The sequence below is a fragment of the Macrobrachium nipponense genome, chromosome 1 (genome assembly GCF_015104395.2).
Source record: "Macrobrachium nipponense isolate FS-2020 chromosome 1, ASM1510439v2, whole genome shotgun sequence".
NCBI lineage: Eukaryota > Metazoa > Arthropoda > Malacostraca > Decapoda > Palaemonidae > Macrobrachium > Macrobrachium nipponense.
Window position 1 is genome coordinate 150,924,015 of NC_087200.1, and position 23,511 is coordinate 150,947,525.

A 23,511-nucleotide genomic window follows, 5' to 3' on the forward strand; every position below is an offset into this window, starting at 1 on the left:
CTAGAATGGCCAAGATTAGTTATGACTCACTCTGGAAGTGGGTGAAGTGTAGAGGACAGGAGTGCAAGAAAGATTTGACTTGCAGTGATTGTCAGGGTTGGGATGACTAGATGTGGAAAATGTTTGTCTTTGATAAAATAGTAAAAGATAGGAAGAGAAAGGCATCTCAGAAGAGCCAAGAGTAGATCAGGTGTTGAGGCGACTCTGCCTATAGAAGCAAAGAAGTCAACTATACTATCTATTCACATCTTTTGTTTGCTATCTCTCTGATTATTAGTCCTCCCACTTCATCATTGCTTACTCCAGTTCAGGTGTCCCATGCTTCAAATCTCGACACTATTGCCAGCCTTGAGTCTAAAATGGACAAAGAAATTTGAATTTTTAGCAAAGTCTGTGATGGATTTAAGTATGTCGTTCCGTGCATTTGTCGAGAAATCAAGTAGTGCCAATGCAAGTGAAGTGCCCAGTGTCAGTGTTGTGCCTGAGAAGGTGGCTGTCCATCCCCCCAGTTCTCCTAGACAAAGGTCACTGTCCCACTACCCTGCACCTGGGAGAAGACATACCAGAGGTCAAAGGGAGACTGGGGGGGTTTGCCCATGGGCAGTCATCAACTCTGTTGAACCTGTTGACTCACAAGTTTCGACTAAACACCATTGGAAAAGCATTGAAGCAAGTGATGCGCAACTGTCGTCGGATTCTGAAGTGTTGTCGATGGACAAGAAACAGCATCATTGACGTCTTGTGGCATTCCATCCTCTGAAGAGACATGCTTCATTTGCGGATTTTTCGACTCCTCTTGTGAAGAAACATAAAGAGCCCGAAAGGAATCCACCATCTTACAGCTTTGTGCCTGACCCTCATTCATTCTTGCTCAGATCAGTCATCGGGAGAGTGTCAAGTTCATACTTCATACTGGTGATAGAAATATTCTAGCTCCTAGGTGCTCGGAGCATAGAACTTGGATTCGAGCTTGCAACTCTCCCAGGTGTTTGTCGGCAGGGGTTAGACTTGTTTGCCTCTTCCAGCGCACTAAACCTTACCAGTCAGTTGATCATCAACTAAGAGGAGTCATTCGACTTCAATAGCAACAACGTCTACGACCACTTTGCAGAAGGAAGGTACGTCCTTAGGATCTTTCAGCCAGCAGTTACAGGAAGTCATGGGTTTCCTGACGAAAGATACTGCTTCTAAAGGATAGGACAACACTCTGTCACCAGTTTCATTGGGAGAGGAAGAACCAGAGCAAGACTCGAAGTCCTTTTCAGCTTACTCCAACTTCCTTAAGTATTTTATGCTGAAGTATTTGGATTTCTTCAAACCGGCTCCCCCATCCTCTCTACCTTCAACTTTTATGATGAACAAAAAAGCATTCGAAAGTGGATTGCCTAAATTGGCTTTGTCCCATTCCTCCAAGAAAGTTTTGAAGTGAATGAGTGGTTTAGCTACCAAGCAATAGTTAGTTGAGGCAACTTTCTCTTACCCCCTTCAAAACTTCTTAATAAGAAGTACTGCTTTTATGCCACCAGAGAGGTTCCATCCCTGAGAGTTTCTGCTTCCTCCCAGGGGGACTGCTCCTGTCTAGTTGACTAATAGATTAGAGGTCAGCTTTCACTACATTGAAAGTGACATTTCCTTCATTCGGACTTCAACCATTTAGTTAAGAATATGTTTAAGGTCCTGGAAGTTTTTTGTTTCCTGGACTGGATGATAGGAGCGCTGGCCAGGAAGATTGAGGAGTGCCAGTCTGTATGAAGAATTCGCGTTGGACTTGTTTGGTGTCTTGTCCTGTGCAGACAAGGCAGTAAAAGATGGCTAAGGAGAATTAGCTTCCCTTTCCACAATGGGGATATGAAGAAAAGGGAATTGTGGTGCTCCCTCGCCTCTCTTCTCACACATGAATAAGTCATACCTTTTCACAGAGGAAACAGTGCAACAGGTGGTTTCAGATCTAGAGAAGAAATCGATGAGGCTCCTGAAGGAGACCCTACTTACAGTAGCTAAGTTGTCTCCATTACATAAGCACCCCTTTTGGGGAGGTAAGACAAAGCGGCAGACCAGACTTAAGTCTAACCTTTGTCCTCAGCCAGGTCCACTAGGAAGTCGTCCTTCAATTCAACCACTAAATAATCAAAAAGTCCTTCACACACCAGTGAGAGTGAGACTCCATCTCTTCTCGAAAGAGTGGAGCCAGAGAGGAGCAGAACCTTGGGTTGTCCAAAGTGCTTCAGGGAGGTTACTCCATCCCCTTTCAAGAAGACCCACTGCTGTCCAATTCTCCAATCAAATTGACAGCATACTTGGAGGGAACGGAAGGATCTTTGCCTTTAGACAAAGGAGTGGAAGCACTGATCAAGAAGCAGGTGATAGAGAAAGTAAGAACCCTAACAAAGAACGGTTTTACAATAGGCATGTCAGCTTTCCAGCCAGAGAACTGGATGGCGATTTTCGACATGGAAGATGTGTATTTCCATGTCCTTATTCACTATTTGTCCAGAAAGTTTTTAAGGTTCTTTTTCATGGGAAGGATTTTTCAGTTCAGAGCCCTCTGTTTCAGACTGTCAACCACCCCTTAGGTTTTTACTGGGATCCTTGCTTCTCTGGGAAAATGGCTCTATGTAATGGGAATCAACGTATCATTCTGTCTAGACATCTGGCGCCTGAGATTCAAGTCGATTCGTCAGTATGTGTGGAGGACTTAGACAAGACATTATGCCTAAATCAACAGCTAGTAATACAGGGCCCCCTACCCTCTGGTTATACTCGTTTCACATTTCTGCGGTCCACTTTGTCACAGATTTTTGTGGAACACATTAGTCACCCTTATCCTTTGATAAAGAAAAACAGCAGAAAAATATCAATGAAACATTATTTCACTTACAGAATCCATTTATACTGTGCTCTCTCTCTCTCTCTCTCTCTCTCTCTCTCTCTCTTTTATACTTTAATTTTAAAATACAGTAATTTATGAATACACAGTGTTGCTTTACGAAAAAAAAATGAACTATTGATAATTTTAGAGATACTGCTAAAAAAATCTGCAAATTAGTGAGTTTCCCATGGAAATGTGAATAATTTGTTCCAAAAAATCCACGATAAAGTGGACTGCAGAAATGTAAAACGAGTACAACCTGGGGGCACTGTATTTACTAGCTGTTGAATCAGGCATAATTATTTTCTTGAATTTTTTCAGTAAAAAGCATCACTCAGCTGATTCTAAGAGCATAAACAAAAGACAGAAGTACACTGGATTACAACAATTACCTTAATTATGTTATAAACGACATTATGTTGAATAGGACTGATATATTTTTATGCAATAACTTTATTTGCTATAGATCAAAGATCAGCAAGAAATATGCTGTTAAATCATGCCAAAGAGGAAAAGACAAGCAAAACATCTCGCTAACATACAGAAGAAGAAAATTTGCTGTATAAGCCAAGTTAGTGAAGGAGAGAGAGAGAGAGAGTTTTGTAGGAAGGAGTCCCCTGTCTCGCCAGACGCAATGCCCCTGGCTATGGTCTATGAGCAAAGAAATCTTCATTTATGATTAAATTGTGATAAATAACATAGTTTTGGTATATTAATACCCAAAAAGGGATATAAAATTCATATCATGATTTATAAGCATTGTCTTTGTAAAAATACTACAATGAAAAACTTTGAACTCCTGTATCTCAGAACTATACATATTGACCTTAAAATTCTATCTTCTCCCTTAGTTTTAAAGCCATAGCATTGAAATTTGTTATATAACTTAAAAAGACATTATAGAACAATCAAATGAAGCCATTTTTCCCAGTTTTTGTTTCTTTTTTTCCCCTGATTTATATGGCTTATATTTTTACCATAATAAAAAAAAAATTCATGTCTAGCAAAAAAAGTACTTTTAGGAAAAAACTCTTCATTTGATTGGAGGTCTACATCAGGTCTATATATGGTAGTAATCCCAGGTGTTAATATTAAGTATCAAGGGAGGAGATAGAATATGAAAAATGGTTATTTTCAGGATAAATTGCCCTGGCGTCACAAAACTGAAGGTGAGAGGCGAAAATCATATGCACCATTAGCTGCAAGATCAGATGTTTTTCTTCCAAGTGACTGTGATTTATTTTCTCATTTAATATTTGGATTTTGATGCTTTGGTAGATGCAAATGGTGCTCGATCTGCCTGGTTGGCTAAAGTAATGCAAGAGACAGGCCATTAGCATTCAGATCTTATGTTTTTATTCTAAATTTACAGTGCGTTTAAAAGAATCATTTTTCTACACAGGAATTTTACATGTAAATGCATGCAAACAGATTTGTTTCTAAGTGGACTTACACTAGTTTAACAGAAGTTGTAACTTGTAATCCTGATAAAGAACTCTACCTAAACTGTAAACTGTAGTTAATGATACAAATCTCTTTTACAAAAAGCTGTGAATGATCAAGATGTTCAAAGAAGAGAACATTTTTTTTGTAAGCCTAGTGGTCATTTTATTAGTAATGTTTTACTGCAATCTTGTATGTTTTACTGAAGCAGTTTTTAAAATTACAGGTTCGTAAGATATTGGGCGCCAGAGTTCCTATCATAAAATACTATCAAGATTATACAGGCATTGAATGTGATCTCTCTATGGCCAACAGGTTTGTATATAAGGGATCTTGTAACATTTGGTGGCATAATGATATTGAATCCAACTTAATACAGGTGGCCCTCAGTTACCGGCAGTGGTTCTGTTCCTGGCCGACGACTCTAAGCGATTTTAAGTCTACAGCCGCCTGACACCTTCTTTCAGAATACTGAATCTGTTAACAGCACCCTAGACCAGCCAAATGGCGCCGTGACCCCACAATGATACAATAAGTGAAATTATATTTATGCAGTATAGTACTATAGAATTTACTGTACAGTAGCAGTGTATAGTATATATAGTATTATAAATACTGTAAAGTGAAAAAAAAGCCTAGCTTTAATCCTTTGGGTGTCTAGAGTATGTAAAGATATAATAAGGTTTTATACAGTGTACAGGTAGCTGTCGTGTTCAGGTTACATAATTCGTCTTACGATAATCCGATTTTATGAGAAAACAAATTACAATAGTCTAACTTTATCCCATCTTCTAGTTACATAAGTTCAAAAACAGCAAAAGAGAATTATGAAAGTATGGTTTTAACGTTATACTTGTTACATAAACATGTACAGCCATGAACAACCAAACAGGAAAATTTTTTTTTAAGTACAGACGAATTGGATAACACATCCGCTTGGCTTGTATGTCAATCGTTGTACTATAGTACATTATTACCATAGTTATAAATGACATTATGTAGAATAGGATTGAGATATCTTAATGTAATAACTTTATTCGCTATAGATCAGTATAGATCAAAGATCAATAAGGGAATATACTGTTAAATTTAAACCTAGTTATAGCTGAAGCTGAGAAAACTGTTCAAGCTGCTAATGACCATTATCGTGCATCAGCAACAAGGATAAAACTCCAGTAAAAGTATGCCATCAAACACAACCGTAGATAAAACTGAGATACAGTGTTCCCCTGTATTCGCGTTCTCCGGATTCGCGGACTCACTGATTCGCGGATTTCTCTCTGGACCATATCTACTCACTATTTGCGGGGGATTTGCCTATTCGCAGGATTTTCCGGTGAAAATCACCACCAATTAGTGTATTTTGATGTTATTTTCATGACTAAATGCATTTTATGGTACAAAAATAATAAGTTTAATAAGATTAAATGATATCACATAGTAAAAATAATCTCTCTCTCTCTCTCTCTCTCTCTCTCTCTCTCTCTCTCTCTCTCTCTCTACAGAGATGTAGGTTTTTTGTATGATAAATAATTGATTTCATATTTTCAAATATTAATATTAATGTATACAGCAATAACATCAATTCATTAAAGAAAATACTAAAGTGAATTAGTAAGATTTTAGTTCATAAATTTGAAAAATTATGTAAGAATGAAGGAAATCCCAGTCTTCTCTCTCAAACTCCAGGTACTAAAACTGTCAGACATATCAAGTAATGGGACGGAGGGGGAGCAGCTGTTGGATTGTTGCCACCAAGTGTTCATGAAATCTCTCTCTCTCTCTCTCTCTCTCCGTCTCCTCTCTCTACTCTTCTCGTCTCTCTCTCTCTCTCTCTCGCTCTCTCATTTACTGAGACTCAAGAATTATAAAGTACATGTACTATTTGTTTTTAATACTTTAAAATAATAATAATAATAATATAATAATAATAATATAATAATAATAATAATATAACTGTAATTACAAAATTCATATTATGGGATAGTATTTGAAAGTAATACAATAATCTATCCATTTCATTTTTAATTAAGGATAACTCTCTCTCTCTCTCTCTCTCTCTCTCTCTCTCTCTCTCTCTCTCTCTCTCTCATCTCTCTCTCTCTCTCTCCCCCTTTTGCCACACAGGATATGTATGTCATAGTGGTAACTCTCTCCCCCTGTTTTGCTAGAAGCAATATAAGTATTTTATGAGAGAAAATGAGAGATAAACACACACTCTCTCTCTCTTTACGGAGATGAAAGAATTTTTATGGTACTAGTATGTAAAATGTTTATTGATATTTTCTGTTAATAATAATAATAATAATAATAATAAAACTGTAATTACAAAATTTGTATGTGGTAGTATTTTAAAGAGATAAAAATTACCTTTCCATTTCACTTTCGTAAGAATAACTCCTCTCTCTCACTGTGATAAGAGAATTTTTATGGTAGATGCATTTTTATTTATATTTTCAAATAATAATAATAATATAACTAACTACAAATGAACATTCTTCCCTTCGTTTTTTTCTGTATCAATTTCCCTACCTTCTCGTAACTCCAGTGACGCTCGAAGCTGGGAAGCTGTGTAACAGTGCCATACAATGGTCAACGAATTTAATGATTTTTATGCAATATCTCTCCTCTCTCCTCTCTCTCTCCATCTCTCTCCTCTTTGAACTCGAGTCACTCTCTCTCCTCTCTCGCTCTCTCTCTTCTCTGTTCCTCTCTCCTCTTCTCTTACTGGTAGATTCTTTTTATGGTACATGCATGTAATAAGTTTATTATTAATATTTTCCAATAATAATACTATATGTGTAATAATAATACTATAAATGTAATTACAAAATTCATGTGTGAGTATTTTAAATACAATAATCTTTCCATTTCACTCTTTTAAATACTATAAGGACAATTTTAAATACTGTAAGGACAATCTCTCTCTCTCTCTCTTCTCTCTCTACTCTCTCTCCTCTCTCTCTCTCTCTCTCTCTTCTCTCTTGGCTGCAGTGTTAGAAGTACGTATGTATGTACGTATATACCTTTAAGGGTACAATGTTGTAGGATTATTTTGAAATTATATTGATACAGTCTCTAAGATTAATACATTAATATGATAATAATTTAAGGTAAATTTGATGTAGGATGTTAAATAAGGTTTACATTTGGTCTCTCTCTCTCTCTCTCTCTCTCTCTCTCTCTCTCTCTCTCTCTCTCTCTCTCTCTCTCTCTCTCTCTCTCTCTCTCTCTCTCAGCAAAAGAATTGATATACAGACAAACATAATTGTTCAGTCCTTTCTTTCTCCCTTCTCTGGAATAGATATGTGTATTTATGGGAGGGGAAATAAGTGTTGTCTATAGAAGTTCTTTTCAATCTATTGATATCATAAGGAGTTATTCTCTCTCTCTCTCTCTCTCTCTCTCTCTCTCTCGTCTCTCTCTCATCTCTCTCTCTCTCTATCTCTCTCTCTCTCTCTCTGTTTATTGGCTTGTTTATATATTTCTAATGGTAAAATGTTTAAGATGACTTTGGAATGATATCAATAATACCAATTCAGTGGTATCTTTGATGTAGGATGATACTTCAAGTATACATTTGGTATTTGAACTTTCAAGTTAGGCAGATATGGGCATTTTTAGAGGGGAGTTCTAACTATTCGCGGGTTTGCGTTATTTGCGGGGTCCCTGATACACATCCCCTGCGAATACGGGGGGGACACTGTATAATCAGTTTAATCAAAACTACTGTGCTTGAAAGAACTTATTTACTGGTGGTTTCTCGCCAATAAAAGATAAATAACGTAAAGTTCGTATTACGATTATATAAAGGAAAACTGCGAATGGAATCATGTATTGTTTTACTCAATAAACATGCCGCCAATGTAATCTGTTAACAAAAAAAAAATTACTTCACAATCACAATGAGACATATTTAAGTAATATTTCCTCCTAAAAACACATCATACTATAAGGAAAAATAACCTTGTCTCATATAAGTCAAGTACTATCTAGATATTTGTTTATGCTAACTAAAAGCAAGAAAATTTGTTCAGAATTGCGTTAAATATGGTAAAACAAACTCGTATTCGCCATCAGTTGATATCCAAACCAAAACATTGGCCGCTCCGTGGAATACTGGCTTAGATTTACCGTAGTATTTTATAATACAATAATATGAGAATACATACAATATTATTGGATGCAGTGAAGTAATATATAACGATTTGAAAGATTTATGGAAAAGATGCATATTATTTACTTTTTCTTCTGTGCTTATCTTAATTTTCGTCACTATGCCACCTACGTAGCAGCGGCATCTCAAGCTTGTACAGTCATACTTCATTTTTTTCTTGTGTAACAAAGCAAAAAATTGACCGAGTTGCACAATTACATTTTGTACTTCTATCCCATGGAAAAACAAACAAATTGCAGTGTTGCAAAAATCAAATGTATATGCGAGTTTTTTTTTTTAAAGCAATTTATGCAACAGTTGTAAATATAATTTGTTATAAAAACGTGATTCAGGCATATGAATTAAAATATTATTATTCGGGCACGACTGAACAACCTATTGTCTTCATCATGTGAAGGGCTGTTACAAAGACTTCAAATGGACATGCGTAGTGCCACTGTATCGTATTTATGTACAAAAATAAAAGAAATACCCTGTAATACATTTTTATACACATTTTAAACATAAAAGCATGAAAACTTATAATAAAAGCTGAAGTTTCATTAACAAAATGAGTTATAATTAGCTCCCAAATTAATAAAATATAACCACGTGAAGTCTTTCTAATGCATTTTTCGGAACAGCAGCGGACAAGAACAAACATGAAAAAATATCCTCTGATATACGCGGAGGGCACTTACAAAAGCAGCCATAATTTGTATCATATTTATGTACAAAAATAAAAATACCCTATATGTAATACATTTTCATAAACATTTTAAACATAAAAGCATGAACATTTATAAAATTGTCATTGATGACAAACCTACACGGCTGTGTGTCTCCTGTACGTGTGAGTACAGTAGGGCCTCGATAATCACGGGAGATAGGGCCCAGAACCTCCCGTGATAAGTAAATACCCATGTTATCCTGATACCCCCCTCAAAAATTGCTGAAAACTGCCTACTTTAATAGTTAACCCACCCAAGACCACTATTCTAATGTTTATAACTACCTACTTTAGTTCAAACACCAAATATGTCTTCAACTATTACCTTAAACGGAATTCAAGATAGTTTCAAAGTTATTTTACAACATTAGCCATAAAAATATATGTAGTATATTTGCTACTGTATTTATGTAGCCTACTAGCCTATGTATTACAGCAAGAAGCCTACATATGCATGCTCATGTGGGCCTCTTTTCTTCACAACACATGTTAATATATTACAAGTAATAACCTTCATCTGACTTAGGCTTCTTTCCCATAAGAGTAAAAGAATCAGGCTTTTGGATGCCACATAATTAACTCATTTATATGGGTACAATTTAAATAATGCGGCGAACACCACTTCAATAACAACATAGAACGTGGGCAGGCCAGTGTTGCCAAATGGGAATGGCAATTTCTCGCTAGATTTTGCTCCATAAAGTGCTAAAAAATTCACATCATACACAACAATGCCACCCAGCCAATTTCAACCGATTGCTCTCTTTTTCAATTCAAACATGTTTCTAACATACACAGTGTACTTGCACATTACGTTACATGATTCGTAATAATTTTGAAACCTATTCTGTTCAATTCCTGAAAATAGTTTTGCAAGATTTTGTTCTTTTTCTTACATGATATATCAAACATAGTAGAATAAAAGAAATATTCAACTTAACATTACAAAGTTTTGATGTCAAAATACGCATGCCAGATGTATTTGAAAACAAATGCAAGTTTTCCTGCCAGATGCTGGATTGAAAATTTTCTAGCTAATTACCTTAAGAAAATGAAAGCTAGCATTAAAAAGAATGTAAAATTGGTAACACTGGACTCAATAGATCTGTGTTAGTAGTACAATTGTATCATTAAAAATATCAAAATAAACAAAGTCGCAAAGCCGATTCTATTCATGTTTTTCTAAACACGTAGCCTCAAGGAAAACTTTATTTTGTTTGTTTCATCGTGCCACAAACCCCTGACAATGCAGAGTACATATAATCATTCTAAACTATTATTTACTACCAGAATAACAATGATATTGTGTATTGAAAATGAATGTTCCGTATATTCCCAAACATTATTACTACCATGACTAGTACTATTACAATTTCGAAAGATAATCTTGCTGTGAACACTACCATAATTATATTTTCATTTACGTACATACATTTTGTCAGCTGGTCGGCTTCACATAGATAAAAGTTGATTTCACTGATTAAATTATTCCACGTATAGCCCTTTTATTATGAAGATATAACGATAATATAGAAGGTAAAAAATGGTTTTCGTACTTTGTTTATGCTTCGTCGGGGGAGAGAGAGAGAGAGAGAGAGAGAGAGAGAGAGAGAGAGAGAGAGAGAGAGAGAGAGAGAGAGAGAGAGAGAGAGAGACTATTGCCTGGTTTGGTTGCAACATTGACAGATATCCATTAGCAAAAGTTGAATAATAGTTGTGTAATGAGAATAATGATAATTTTAATAACACTGTTGTTTTACTGTGTCTAATCATATTGCATGCATTATTACCATATTATAGTATTATGATATGGACATAGCGATCTATCATTTGCATTCTGGTTTTGTTTACATAATTAAAATAATCAACTGATGTCGTTTTACCAATATCATCACTGTTTTTAGTTGCCGAACGGAACTTAATTCAGAGATATGCCTATAATATATAAAGTGAGAATGGTTTTATTACCTTTATTGTCAGTTAATATCGTAATGTGAATCTGTTCATGTATGTTGGTGGTTATCACACTGCAACTAGGTTTAGCCCACCAATGAACGTCATACATATATCTTAAATAGGCTATTTATTATGAAGATATGCCAATAATATATAAGGTGAGAATAGTGTTGTTACCTTTATTGTCAGTTAATATCATAATGTGAGTTGTTTCATGTATGTTGGTGATTATCGGACCGCAGCCGAGGCTTAGCCTACCGATAAACATTGCATACGCAACACATTTGTCCCGCGATGCTGCGATTCATACCAGCGATATAGCATGAGAAGCGGTCCAAGAAAAAACCTGTGAATGACTGATTCCGTGATTACTGATCCGCGATTAAGCGATGCCCCACTGTAATGCTTCATTGACTTCCCTTCATGGCCATGTCTCTCCCTTACATGTGCGTGTTCACGATCATGGGGATGCTGTATGTGAGAGGGATTCTTCACCATCTTCCTTCCACGGCTGCCTTACACGTGTGTTCATGATAATGGGAGTGGTAAGGGTGCTTCTCCATCTTCCTTATGTGCTCGTGACTCTTCTTTACACGTACGTGATTGGTGCTAACCCCTTATCCCCTGTTGCTGTTCCAGTCCATCAGAAGGATGATAAGGCACTAATCAAGAAGCTGAAGGTTTTTGCTACAAAGGTGTCTCCTGCTACTTCCAAGGATTCTTCTCTCTGTGAGGTTGCGGTTGATGGTCGAGTGTGTGTGAAGCATCCTTAGTCTGTGGATGTGTTTCTTGCTCTCCTAATAGAGACCAGAACCTTAGGAGTCAGTCTCCTTCTGGCAGTTCTCTTTGACGTCATTCCTTGTCTCGAGACCATGGTCGGTTGTTGTCTCATGGACATGATCTTGGCTCGTCGCACGCCTATGTACGTGATTCGTTTTGTGAATGTGTACATAGATCATCCCGTGTACGAGTGCGTGATTCATTTCATGAATGTGTATGGGGTTTGTCACACAGTCGTGTAAGTGGTTTGAGTTGGGACCATGTTCAAATTTCATTGCATGGCAGTGTTCCAGAACCCTCGGTTTCGTGATCTTCATTGTTTAAGGGCTCCACTCCAACCAATAAAGAACATAATGCTAGGCTACCCAGGCAAGATTCTCCAATGCTGTTGCAGAAGGATGAGGATCTTGCCAAGCCCTCTTCTTCTTCACGTCATCTGTCTCCTTTGTCGGAGCAGGAGGAGGGAAAGAACCAAGAGTTTCTGTCTTCTTTCTCACAGGTTGATATCATTTGTGAGTTCAACAAAATCTGGAGTGTCAGACACAGGCTCAGTCTACTATGACTCCTACAGGTATAGAGGCCTTACTGGGTGCCAGACAAGATTCTAGGCCTTCATTTGAGCTTCCCTTGTGAGGCCATGCTCAGTCCACTTTGCAACCTGTGAATGCCTAGGTCTTGGATAGTAATAGCTCTTTGCACTCCAGTGCGATGTAGGAAATATTACTCCACTATGGTTCAATTGATGTCCCCTCACCTTAATCCTTATGTGGTCTGTCTTAAGCCTAGTTTGACCCTAGAACAGGTTCGGTCTGAAGGTCTGTCATTTTCTTGGCTATGGAGGATACGGATGCTTCCATCTTCCAGACTGTCTTCTGGCTGGACTTATGGTCCACTGCGATAGCCAGGATAGCTTAGGATTGAGCTTGGTTGTTGCAGTCTGGTGAAAAGGCTATTTCATATCAGGGCCACCTTAGTGCAACTTTGTGGGCTTAATCTCCTTCTGGCCAGGAGTGATGCATCCTGGTCGAAGGTGGCAGGGTCAGTAGATAGCAAAGTCCCTCAGAGTGGCTCAATTAAATGCACAATCTATTTAGAACAAAGCAGATCTCTTCAAAGCATTGGTAGCAAGTGAGGAATTAGACATAATAGGTATCACAGAAACATGGATACAAGAGGTAACAAGAGACTTCGTAGGAGAGTACCAGATAGCTGGATATAAATTGTTCAAAAAAGATTAGACTCAATAAAAAAGGTGGAGGCATTATATCACATGTCAGGGACCACCTCAGCCCAATTGAGTGTAAAATTACAACAATGCAAGAAGTGATTGGCATCAAGATAAACAGTCTAGGGAAGAAGATAACTCAAATACTAATGTACAGACCTCCCCACCTGCCACAATTGTCCGATGAGGAGCTGTATGCACTACTAGGACAAGAAATAAACAACAAACTCTGCATAATAATGGGGGATTTCAATGCAGCAGTATACTGGGACACAATGACCTCTGCATCAAATGTGGAAGGAAAGAGACTTAGATTTTGTAAAAAATTGTTTCCTCCACCAATGGGTTGACAAACCTAATACAGGGGGTCCTCGAGTTACGACGTTGATCCGTTCTTACGATGCGTCGTAACACGATTTTCAGCGTAAGTCGGAACATTGAAAAATACCACATGATTTAATGTAATACCTATCAATAACAACGAGAGAACAATTCCTTACCTTTATTAGTTTGATTGGCTTGCACACTGGAGAGGAAGCTGCGGTGCTGGAGAGACTGGGGGAGGTTAGTGAAGAGAAAAAGAACCTCCAGAAGTTGCTGGAGATGCTGAGGCAGGTGATTCTTGAGGTGAGGCAGAACATACTAGTACTGGAGATGCTGAGGCAGGTGATTCTTGAGGTGAGGCAGAACATACTACTGGAGATGTTGGGGCAGGTGAGTCTTTAGGTGAGGCAGAACCTACAGAAGGTGCTGGAGATACTGGGGCAGGTGAGTCTGGGTTAGCAGAACATTCAGAAGGTGCTGGAGATTGTGGGGCAGGCGAGTCTGGATTAGCAGAGGCAGCTGAGGTAGAGGGTACAGGATCTCCTGCAGGCCTCTCTAACCTTCTTAAAATACTGCTCCAGGTTAGTCTGAACAGAGAGCGACCTCTTTACATCCAAGATCTCCTTGTAACACTGCATCAAATCCATGACGCCTCTGGAAACCCTAGTGACCTGTCCAAGTTGGGATCCTGAGCCTCAAAAGTTGACAACGCTTGCTGCAACTCTGCAAAACCTCTTATCAAGTCCTGCCTTGTGAAAGCCTTAGGCTCTGGGTGGGTGCTTCTTCTTCTTCCTCTATCATCTGCTTCTCCAGTTGTATCAGGTCCTCAGCAGATAACTCCTCGCCATGAGACTCCAGCAGCTCTGTAACATCATCAACCTCCATCTCCAAATTGATTTCCTTACTCAGGGCAACAACGTTCTTGACAACTAGCTGAACTGTGTCCTCAAACCCATGGAAATCATTCACAAATTGAGGACAAATTTTCTTCCAGACACCATTCATGTTTGTTTGCTTAACCTCCTCCCAGGAATTAGCAATGTTCTTTACAGCATCAAGGATGTTGTAGGATTTCCAAAAGTCCTTCAGAGTCAAGTCCTTCTTGGTTTCAGTTGCCTGTAAAGCCATAGCAATTGTCCTTCGTAGGTAGTAGGCCTTGAACGAAGCAATCACTCCTTGGTCCATAGGCTGTAAAAGGGCCGTGGTATTAGGTGGAAGGTAAACCACCTTGACATTAGGGTTGAAGTCTCCCAGCTGGGCAGGGTGTCCAGGGGCATTGTCCAACACTAGCAACACCTTAAAGGGGATACCCTTGGAGGCGCAATACCGCTCCACACTTGGAACAAAATGGTTTACGAACCAGTCCTCAAACACTGCAAGTGTCACCCATGCCTTCTTGTTGGACTTCCAAATTACTGGTAGTTGACCCTTCCAAATGCCCTTGAGTGCCCTTGGATTTTCAGCCTGATACACCAACAGGGCTTCAGTTTGAAGTCGCCAGCAGCATTATACGCCCAAGAAGTAAAGTTAGCCTCTCCTTGCTGGCTTTATGACCGGTGCTGACTTCTCCTCCTTGGCGATGTAAGTGCGGTTAGGCATACGTTTCCAAAACAAACCTGTCTCGTCTACGTTAAACACTTGCTGAGCAGAATAACCCCCCTCCTTAATTATCTCAGACAACGCTTTAGGAAATTCACTCGCTGCTTTCTCATCCCCACTAGCAGCTTCACCTTGCAATTTAAGGTTATGGTAATTGGCCCGAGCCTTAAATCGCATAAACCAACCCCTACTAGCCACAAACTCTTCACTTTCACTTCCTCCCCCTTTTCTTTTTCAACGCTTCAAACAATCTTTTCGCCTTCTCCTGAATCACCATAAGGCTGACTGGGATACGCCGTTGATTTTGGTCTTCCAACCAAGCCACCAATAACCTTCCATTTCAATTATTAGACCACTACGCTGCTTAGTTATCACTGTCGCTTTCATAGGAGCAGATCCTTTCACATGTTCAACGATGCGCTCTTTATCTTTGATAATGTGGGTAGCAACGGTCGAACGGCTAAGGCCAAGCGAGCGGCCAATGTTTGTTGGCGTTTCTCCCTTCTCAGATCGCTTTATAATGTCCACTTTAATTTCCATGGTGATGGCCTTTCTTTTCTTCGATGCACTACCATCAGAAGAGTCCGCCTTGCGCTTGGGAGCCATAACAAAGAGCAAAAAGTTACAAAAACGATACAACACGAGGGAGAGAGAGGCAGTGTAAACAACCAAAATGGCGTATGGGCGAGGAATGAGCGTAGCGAAGCGACGCCGTCCTCTCCCCCACAAAGCGTATTCTTCCGCCGTGCGCCCGGAACTAGTTCGCGTTGTTTATGTTGCTTACGACGCTAAACCGCGTAAGACGGAACGACGCAAAATATTATTTTTTTATATATGGGGGCGCGTTCGTAACCACGAAACATCGTAAGTCGAGACCCGGCGTAACCCGAGGACTTACTGTAGAAGGAAACAACATACTAGACATCGTCCTATCAACAGAAGATAGTCTAGTTTCTGACCTTTCAGTAGGTGCAAATCTAGGCAAAAGAGACCATAAAATTATTACGTTTCTAATTAATGTTCAACGTAAAAAAGAGAAGATATTAATGAGATTAGACTACCGTCAACAAGACCTAAAAAAAAGCTAAAGGAGTACGTTAAAAATTTAGAGTACGGTGAGAACACAGTCATAGGAATACACAGAAAAACACTGTAGATGTACTATACCATTAATGCAAATACGTACTAGCAAATGGCAGTCTTCGGCTTAAGTGGTTCAACAGAGAAATGAAAAAAGGAATAAGAGAAAGAGACAGTACACTAATCAGTGAACCCACACCCAACACCAGAAGAAGCAAGCAGGCATAAAGAACTCTGTAGAATGGTTGACAGATTAGTAAGAAATGCAAAGATAAATGAGGATAAGAGAGTTGCATCAGTTTGTAAGGAAAACCCAAAAGAATTCTTTGCGCATGGTAATAGTGGGAAACCCATAAAAAGTAGCATAGGTCCCCTTAGGAACAATGGAGGAAACCTGGTGAACTCAGACCTGGAAAAAGCAGAATTATTGAATAAGTTTTTTACTAGGGTTTTCACAATTGAAGACACTACCTCAATACCGGAACCTGCTATTAAATAGGAGTGGAGATTGACTTATCACTGTTTAAAGATGTTTCTGTTAAAAGAAAATAAAAGTTATTTCAAGTTGGCATATGAAATATCATATCCAAGATATTATATACAGTGGTACCTCGAGATACGAAATTAATCCGTTCTGAGGCGGCCTTCGTATTATGAGTTTTTCGTATCTTGGAACACATTTTGCATGTAAAATGGCTAATCCGTTCCAAGCCCTCCAAAAACACCCCAGTAAATTATATTTCCAGGCCTAAAACACATGTTCTAGGGTTACAATGCCAATCCGACGGAAGAAATATGACTCCAAAAAGGCAAAATACTGTACATACTTGAGTAATATTCAACTGCATGTAATGTTCAACCCCATTTTTACTGCATATATTAGGACTTTAGCATATGTCCCTTAGCAATAAGCCTAGCCTATGTTGGCGGTTGCTACTGTAGCCTAGTCTATGATTCTGACATCTAAACCTAAGAGCTAAAAGCCTAGAATATGCCAATAAAATGTATAAATAATCAGTATGTACTCATTTCAAATAATTATTAATTAATCATTAACTATAATACACAAACAAACAAAACACAAACCTTCCAGTCGATTGTTTACATTCAGCTCTTACCCGTCTTACGAGTATCGAACGAGCGCCAAGCAATCATTTTTCCTAGCACACAGTAAGCCATAAATTGTCATTATTATCTCTCTTCAACTAATGAAACTACCAAACAGTATAATAACCATTCATTTCTATTCTTTATTCTATCTTTACCTAATGGAGATACTGAGTTACTGATAGCTATAATGAAACATACGTATATGTAACGTAATAATAAAACAGAAGAAGAATTCTAAAAAATACGTATTTGTTGGCAGTCTGATTTATTTTATATTTTATGATATCTAATTCACAATTTTTTTATTAAATGTATTGCATGTACTCATTTCAAATAATTATTAAGTAACCATTAACTATAATAAACAAAAAAAAAAAGCTTCCAAACGTTTGTTTACATCCAGCACTTACGAGTATCGAACGACCGACAAGCAATCACTTTACACAGTAAGCCATAAATTTTCATTATCTCTCTTCAACTACTGAAACTACCAAACAGTATAATAACCATTCATTTCTATTCTTTATTCTATCTTTACCTAATGTTTTTTTTTTTATTAAATGTATTGCATAAATAAGTTTTTCAATTTACACCATCCTTTTGCCAATAGAATACTTAAAGCACAAGGGGTAGATGCTGACCAATAGGAGAGCAGGACCTTATGGGGTGACTAGCATCAGGAACCAATGGGAGAGCGGGAGGATGGTGGCGAGTTTACTCAGTTGGCGGCGCGGGAGTTTTAAAATTGTTCTCGGTGGTCCAGGCGGATCTCGGGACTTTACAGCAACAACCTTTCGTATCTTGAAAACTTTTCGTATGTAGAGCAGTAAAATTTTTCGCAATGGCTTTCGTATCTCGAGTTTTTCGTAAGTAGAGCCTTTCGTATCTCGAGGTACTACTGTAATTAAAAATTTCCTTAAATTAATATAAATACATTTTGCTTGACTGAATGGTGTTGCAATGCATTTGAAGTGTATGGTTCGGTCGGCACACCGAGAACACCAAACAATTTCGAGGAGATTGGTGTTGATGCACAATTACTTATAAGTCTTACATTTGCTCATTTTCTTTTTAGTAACATGAAAAACGTCAAGGTGACAGAATGTTTTTGTTAAAATGAAGGAGAATTCAGGTATACCAGAGAAGGAAATTGGAAATATTGTTTTTTTTATTTCTATATAAATGAATGGTTTAATGCGAGTCACATAGGCCTAGAATAATTGAAATTGATAATGACATCTGTGTGAACGAAGTGATTGGTGCTTTTGGGATTTAGGTTAAATATCAGGATGTGAATAGCATTCATGAAAAGAAATTATGTAGAAACGGCACTTTTACTTATTATATGGGATGAACATAATTTACTGTTGTTTTTGCTTAATTTTGTTCGAAAGAATATACTTACTTACCTTTAGATGATGATGTTCCTTAATTATATTCTAAAACATTTATTGAACTTTTATAAGTTGATATTTTTCTACTGACTGACATTTTTAATGTTACATTTCAACCTCTTGCTCACTATCAATATATTATTTATCTACTACCCATTACGGATATTAATAATATATGGAAATACATTTTTGTTTTTCTGTTTTACCTCATCATGGAGAATGTTAACATTTTCTCTCAAGGAGTGACTAATTCAGTCCTCAGCCATACAGCTTCAGAATTAGGCCATTCAACACTGAAATGCTTAATTATGTATTTGCATAACAGCTGTAAAAGAACACAGTATTGTTTTTAAAAATTGAATACCACACAAATACTAAAAAGAAAATAATATTGCATATTGCAGGATTCTCTGCCTTTCACAGACCAGGCAAGGACCATTAGGCCTAGCCAAACATTTATTTTACAAGTTTTTTTATATATTTTGATTATGATAAATTAACAAAATATAAACAAGTTTTTCTTTTAACGTTGTAATCGCAAAGCATTTATGCCTACATTTTTGAGAGTTAAGATAAAGCCCTCTTCAGACCAGAAGAAATGGTTATGCCAACTTACAAGAAAAAAAAAGCAGTTATTAGAGAAGAAACAGGAAAGAACAAAAAAAATTTTAACTTCCTTTAAACAATGTTATTCATCTCACCTACTGTAATATACATTTTTTGTTTTAGAGTAAGCTAGTCCTATGCAGGAAAAGGATCTTGCTTTAGGGCAACCAATTAACAGAAACTTAGTTTGTCACCATAGCACATCATGCACCTGTGTAGCTAGGTGAATAGTTGCCAGATACTGATGCAATATTTTGTAACGTGACTGTGCTACTGCAACGTCATTGATTGTCTTTTTTATACTTGTACTTAACATCCTACCATTTCCTATGAAAAAATGGAGAATGTTAACATTTTCTCTCAAGGAGTGACTAATTCAGTCCTCAGCCATACAGCTTCAGAATTAGGCCATTCAACACTGAAATGCTTAATTATGTATTTGCATAACAGCTGTAAAAGAACACAGTATTGTTTTTAAAAATTGAATACCACACAAATACTAAAAAGAAAATAATATTGCATATTGCAGGATTCTCTGCCTTTCACAGACCAGGCAAGGACCATTAGGCCTAGCCAAACATTTATTTTACAAGTTTTTTTATATATTTTGATTATGATAAATTAACAAAATATAAACAAGTTTTTCTTTTAACGTTGTAATCTCAAAGCATTTATGCCTACATTTTTGAGAGTTAAGATAAAGCCCTCTTCAGACCAGAAGAAATGGTTATGCCAACTTACAAGAAAAAAAAAGCAGTTATTAGAGAAGAAACAGGAAAGAACAAAAAAAAATTTTAACTTCCTTTAAACAATGTTATTCATCTCACCTACTGTAATATACATTTTTTGTTTTAGAGTAAGCTAGTCCTATGCAGGAAAAGGATCTTGCTTTAGGGCAACCAATTAACAGAAACTTAGTTTGTCACCATAGCACATCATGCACCTGTGTAGCTAGGTGAATAGTTGCCAGATACTGATGCAATATTTTGTAACGTGACTGTGCTACTGCAACGTCATTGATTGTCTTTTTTATACTTGTACTTAACATCCTACCATTTCCTATGAAAAAAAACTGTATTACATGATTTTCCTTTACAAAATGTTGTGTAATTTTAACCATATTCAACAAAGTAAATAAAAGAAAAAAGCATTTCACACTTAAGGTAGAGGAAGGGAGCGTTGATATTGTTGAGAAGAGAAGGTAGAGGGAGGGAGCATTGATATTGTTGAGTAGAGAACGAGAAGAGAGTAAAAACATTACTGTATGTATGTAAAAGCGGTACCAATTCATTTAAAAAAATACAAGGGAATTTCACAATAAATTTAACATAATGATGAAATATAAAAACAATCAAATGCAAAAAACAGTCTTATTTGAGCCATTGTTCGGTGCACTGAGTGAGAGGGTATATTATAGTGGATTCCCCGTATTTGCGTTTTTGGCATTCGCGGACTCATACATTCGCGGATTTCTCTGTGGACCATATCTACCCATTATTTTGCGGGAAATTCATGTATTCACAGTATTTGTCTATGAGAAATATTCACAAATTTTTGTTTTTTTCTTTTGAATTTCATCATAAAATGCACTTTTTGTGACAAAACTATTAAGAAAACCAGGTATAAATATTTTTATTGGATTTTTCTTCAGTTTTAATATCGGCTCCACTGATGGTCTCTTTACATTACTATAGTAGATATTTTCTGTTTGGTCATCCCATACTCCTTCACCAGGTCAGCCCCTTAAACACCACTGTACATTTTTCCATTTTTCAATTATTTCATGTTGAATCTATGTAGATTTTCTCGTTCTCTCTCTCTCTCTCTCTCTCTGCTCATCTCTCTCTCTCTCTCTCTCTCTCTGTCTTCTCTCTCTCTTCTCTCATCCTCATCTCTCTCTCTCTCTCTCTCTCTCTGCTCTGCTGACATCCCTATCCTTCATAGGAGCCATGATGATGTATAGTGCTGAGCACTTGGTTAAAACAAAACACAGACCTTGAGCAAGATATGGAAGTATTGTTCTGGGTTGTCTTCTCTGTCCCTTAAACTGAGCAAACATCCATTAAAAGAGCAAATTTTTCTCGAACAAAATGTCTATTACTGGATTGTATGTTAAGCAAAACATTTTTTAACCAAGATTGACAAGCCTTGCATGTGCATTACTCAACCTACTGCAGGTTGTCCTCCTTCCTTCTCTCAATATTTGTCTGACATTGGACTTTATTATGATTATAACCATTTTTCTTCCTAATTCTTTCAAACTTCACATGCTTTCATAATGTGCTCTTCAGTCATACCCCCTTTACTTTCTTTTTTTTTTTTTTTGCATTGTTAAACATCACATATTACTTGTTTAAAGAAAATTACAGTGGGGCATCGCTTATTCACGGATCAGTATTCACGGATCCAGTTAATCACGGGTTTTTTCTTGGACCGTTTCTCATGTTACATCACTGGTATGAATCGCTGCATCACGGGTTTGTTGTGTTGTGCGGTATGCGATGTTTTGTTCGGTAGGCTAACCCTCGGCCGTGGTCCGATAACTACCAACATTCATTTAAAGACTCATATAATGATATTAACTGACAATAAAGGTAATAAAACCATTCTCACCTAATATATTATTGTCCTATCTTCGAAATAAATAGCCTATTCAAGGTTTATGTACGACGTTCATTGGTAGGCTAAGCGTAGTTGCAGTGCGATAACCACCAACGTACACAAACATTCACATTATGATATTAATTGACAATAAAGGTAATAAAACCATTCTTACCATATATATTATAGTCATATCTTCATAATAAATAGCCTATTCGAAGAATAATTCCACATCATTGCACTCAACTTATCGTCGGAGTGGCCAGCCACAAAATGTAAGCATATACCTTTACGTACGAAAATGGTTTATGTATACGGTTGCGTTCAAAGCGACATTTTTTGTTTTGATAAACTTTTAGAAATTTTAATAGTAGGGTAGGTTATGTATTACAGGTAGTAATAACATTAAGGCTAAAATTAATTCGAACTTCATTATTATTTTGGCAGTATTCGTATATAACTTCTCTGAACAATGAAGTCATACAAACGCTATTTGTCATAGATTATCGTAAGTATTGCTGTTTGTTATTGGCGACGAAGCGTAAACGAAATACATAAAAGATTTTTCATTTTTTTGTTATATATTATCGTCATATCCTTCATAATAAAAAGGCTATTCGTGGAGTAATTCCATATCAGTGAAATCAATTTTATCTATGCGAGGCCAGCCAGCTGACAAAATGTACGTACGTATATGAAAATCAAATTATGGTAGCGTTCACAGCAAGATTATCTTTCGAAATTTTTTATAGTACTATTCATGCTACGTAGTAATAATGTTTGGAATATACGGTAACATTAATTTTCAATACAAAATATCATCGTTATTTTGGTAGTGAATAATAGTTTTAGAATTATCATACATACACTGCATTGTTTATGGGTTTGTGCCAGTGATAAACAACCAAAATAACGTTCTCCTTTAACCTGTTAAGCGTCCTCCCCGGATGAGCTCGCTGCTAACGTACCGTCACGCTTTTTTTGTAATCAGCGATCATAGCACTGATGATAGTTTTTTCAAAGTTAATATTGATTTTTATGTTTATTATTCTTACTGTAATTAAGTGTAGGAAATTCTCTCTCTCTCTCTCTCTCTCTCTCTCTCTCTCTCTCTCTCTCCTCCTCTCTCTCTCTCTCTCGGAGTCCAGTCACTCGGCAAAGAAAATTCATCTTCACTCCCGCTATTGGAAGAAAAGTTGTATCATCACTGGAGGATTCAGAACTAGAGCTCTCATCATCAAATAGGTTATCAATATCAGACTCCTCATCTAGTATTTGAATGATCTCACCTGAAGAAATATGCCTCCTCTTTGGGACATTCATTGTGAAAGACGCGAAATCCAATTTGTCTCGATAAACGCCCGAAGCGTATTGAAAGAAAACCAACAGGGACAGGCAGTTTTTTAGCATAAGCGACCACCAGGAAAGAGTTGCCAGGCTGGAAATAAGTTCCCCGTGTGCTGAGAGTGTTACCAAATGATGTTCCTACACTTTCTATACGAGTAAACGTATTATTACGGGGTTGGCTGACGGCTTGACAAGCACAGTCAAAGTTTTGAACGTAATATCCCGTTGAAGGCGCTACCGAGTAGCATCGCGGTAAACGAAAATATTATTACGTGGGTGACGCTTAACAGG

The 23,511-nt window shown here is 37.2% G+C and overlaps 1 protein-coding gene across 1 annotated transcript in view; it reads left to right on the forward strand.

The window, feature by feature from the left end:
- Nucleotides 1-23,511, forward strand: part of LOC135219760 (poly(A) RNA polymerase, mitochondrial-like) — a 466,613-nt gene that overhangs the window by 216,718 nt on the left and 226,384 nt on the right. Inside the window, exon 7 of the mRNA XM_064256805.1 lies at nucleotides 4,539-4,627. Coding sequence (XP_064112875.1) covers nucleotides 4,539-4,627 — 89 coding nt within the window. The remainder of the gene's footprint in view (nucleotides 1-4,538; nucleotides 4,628-23,511) is intronic.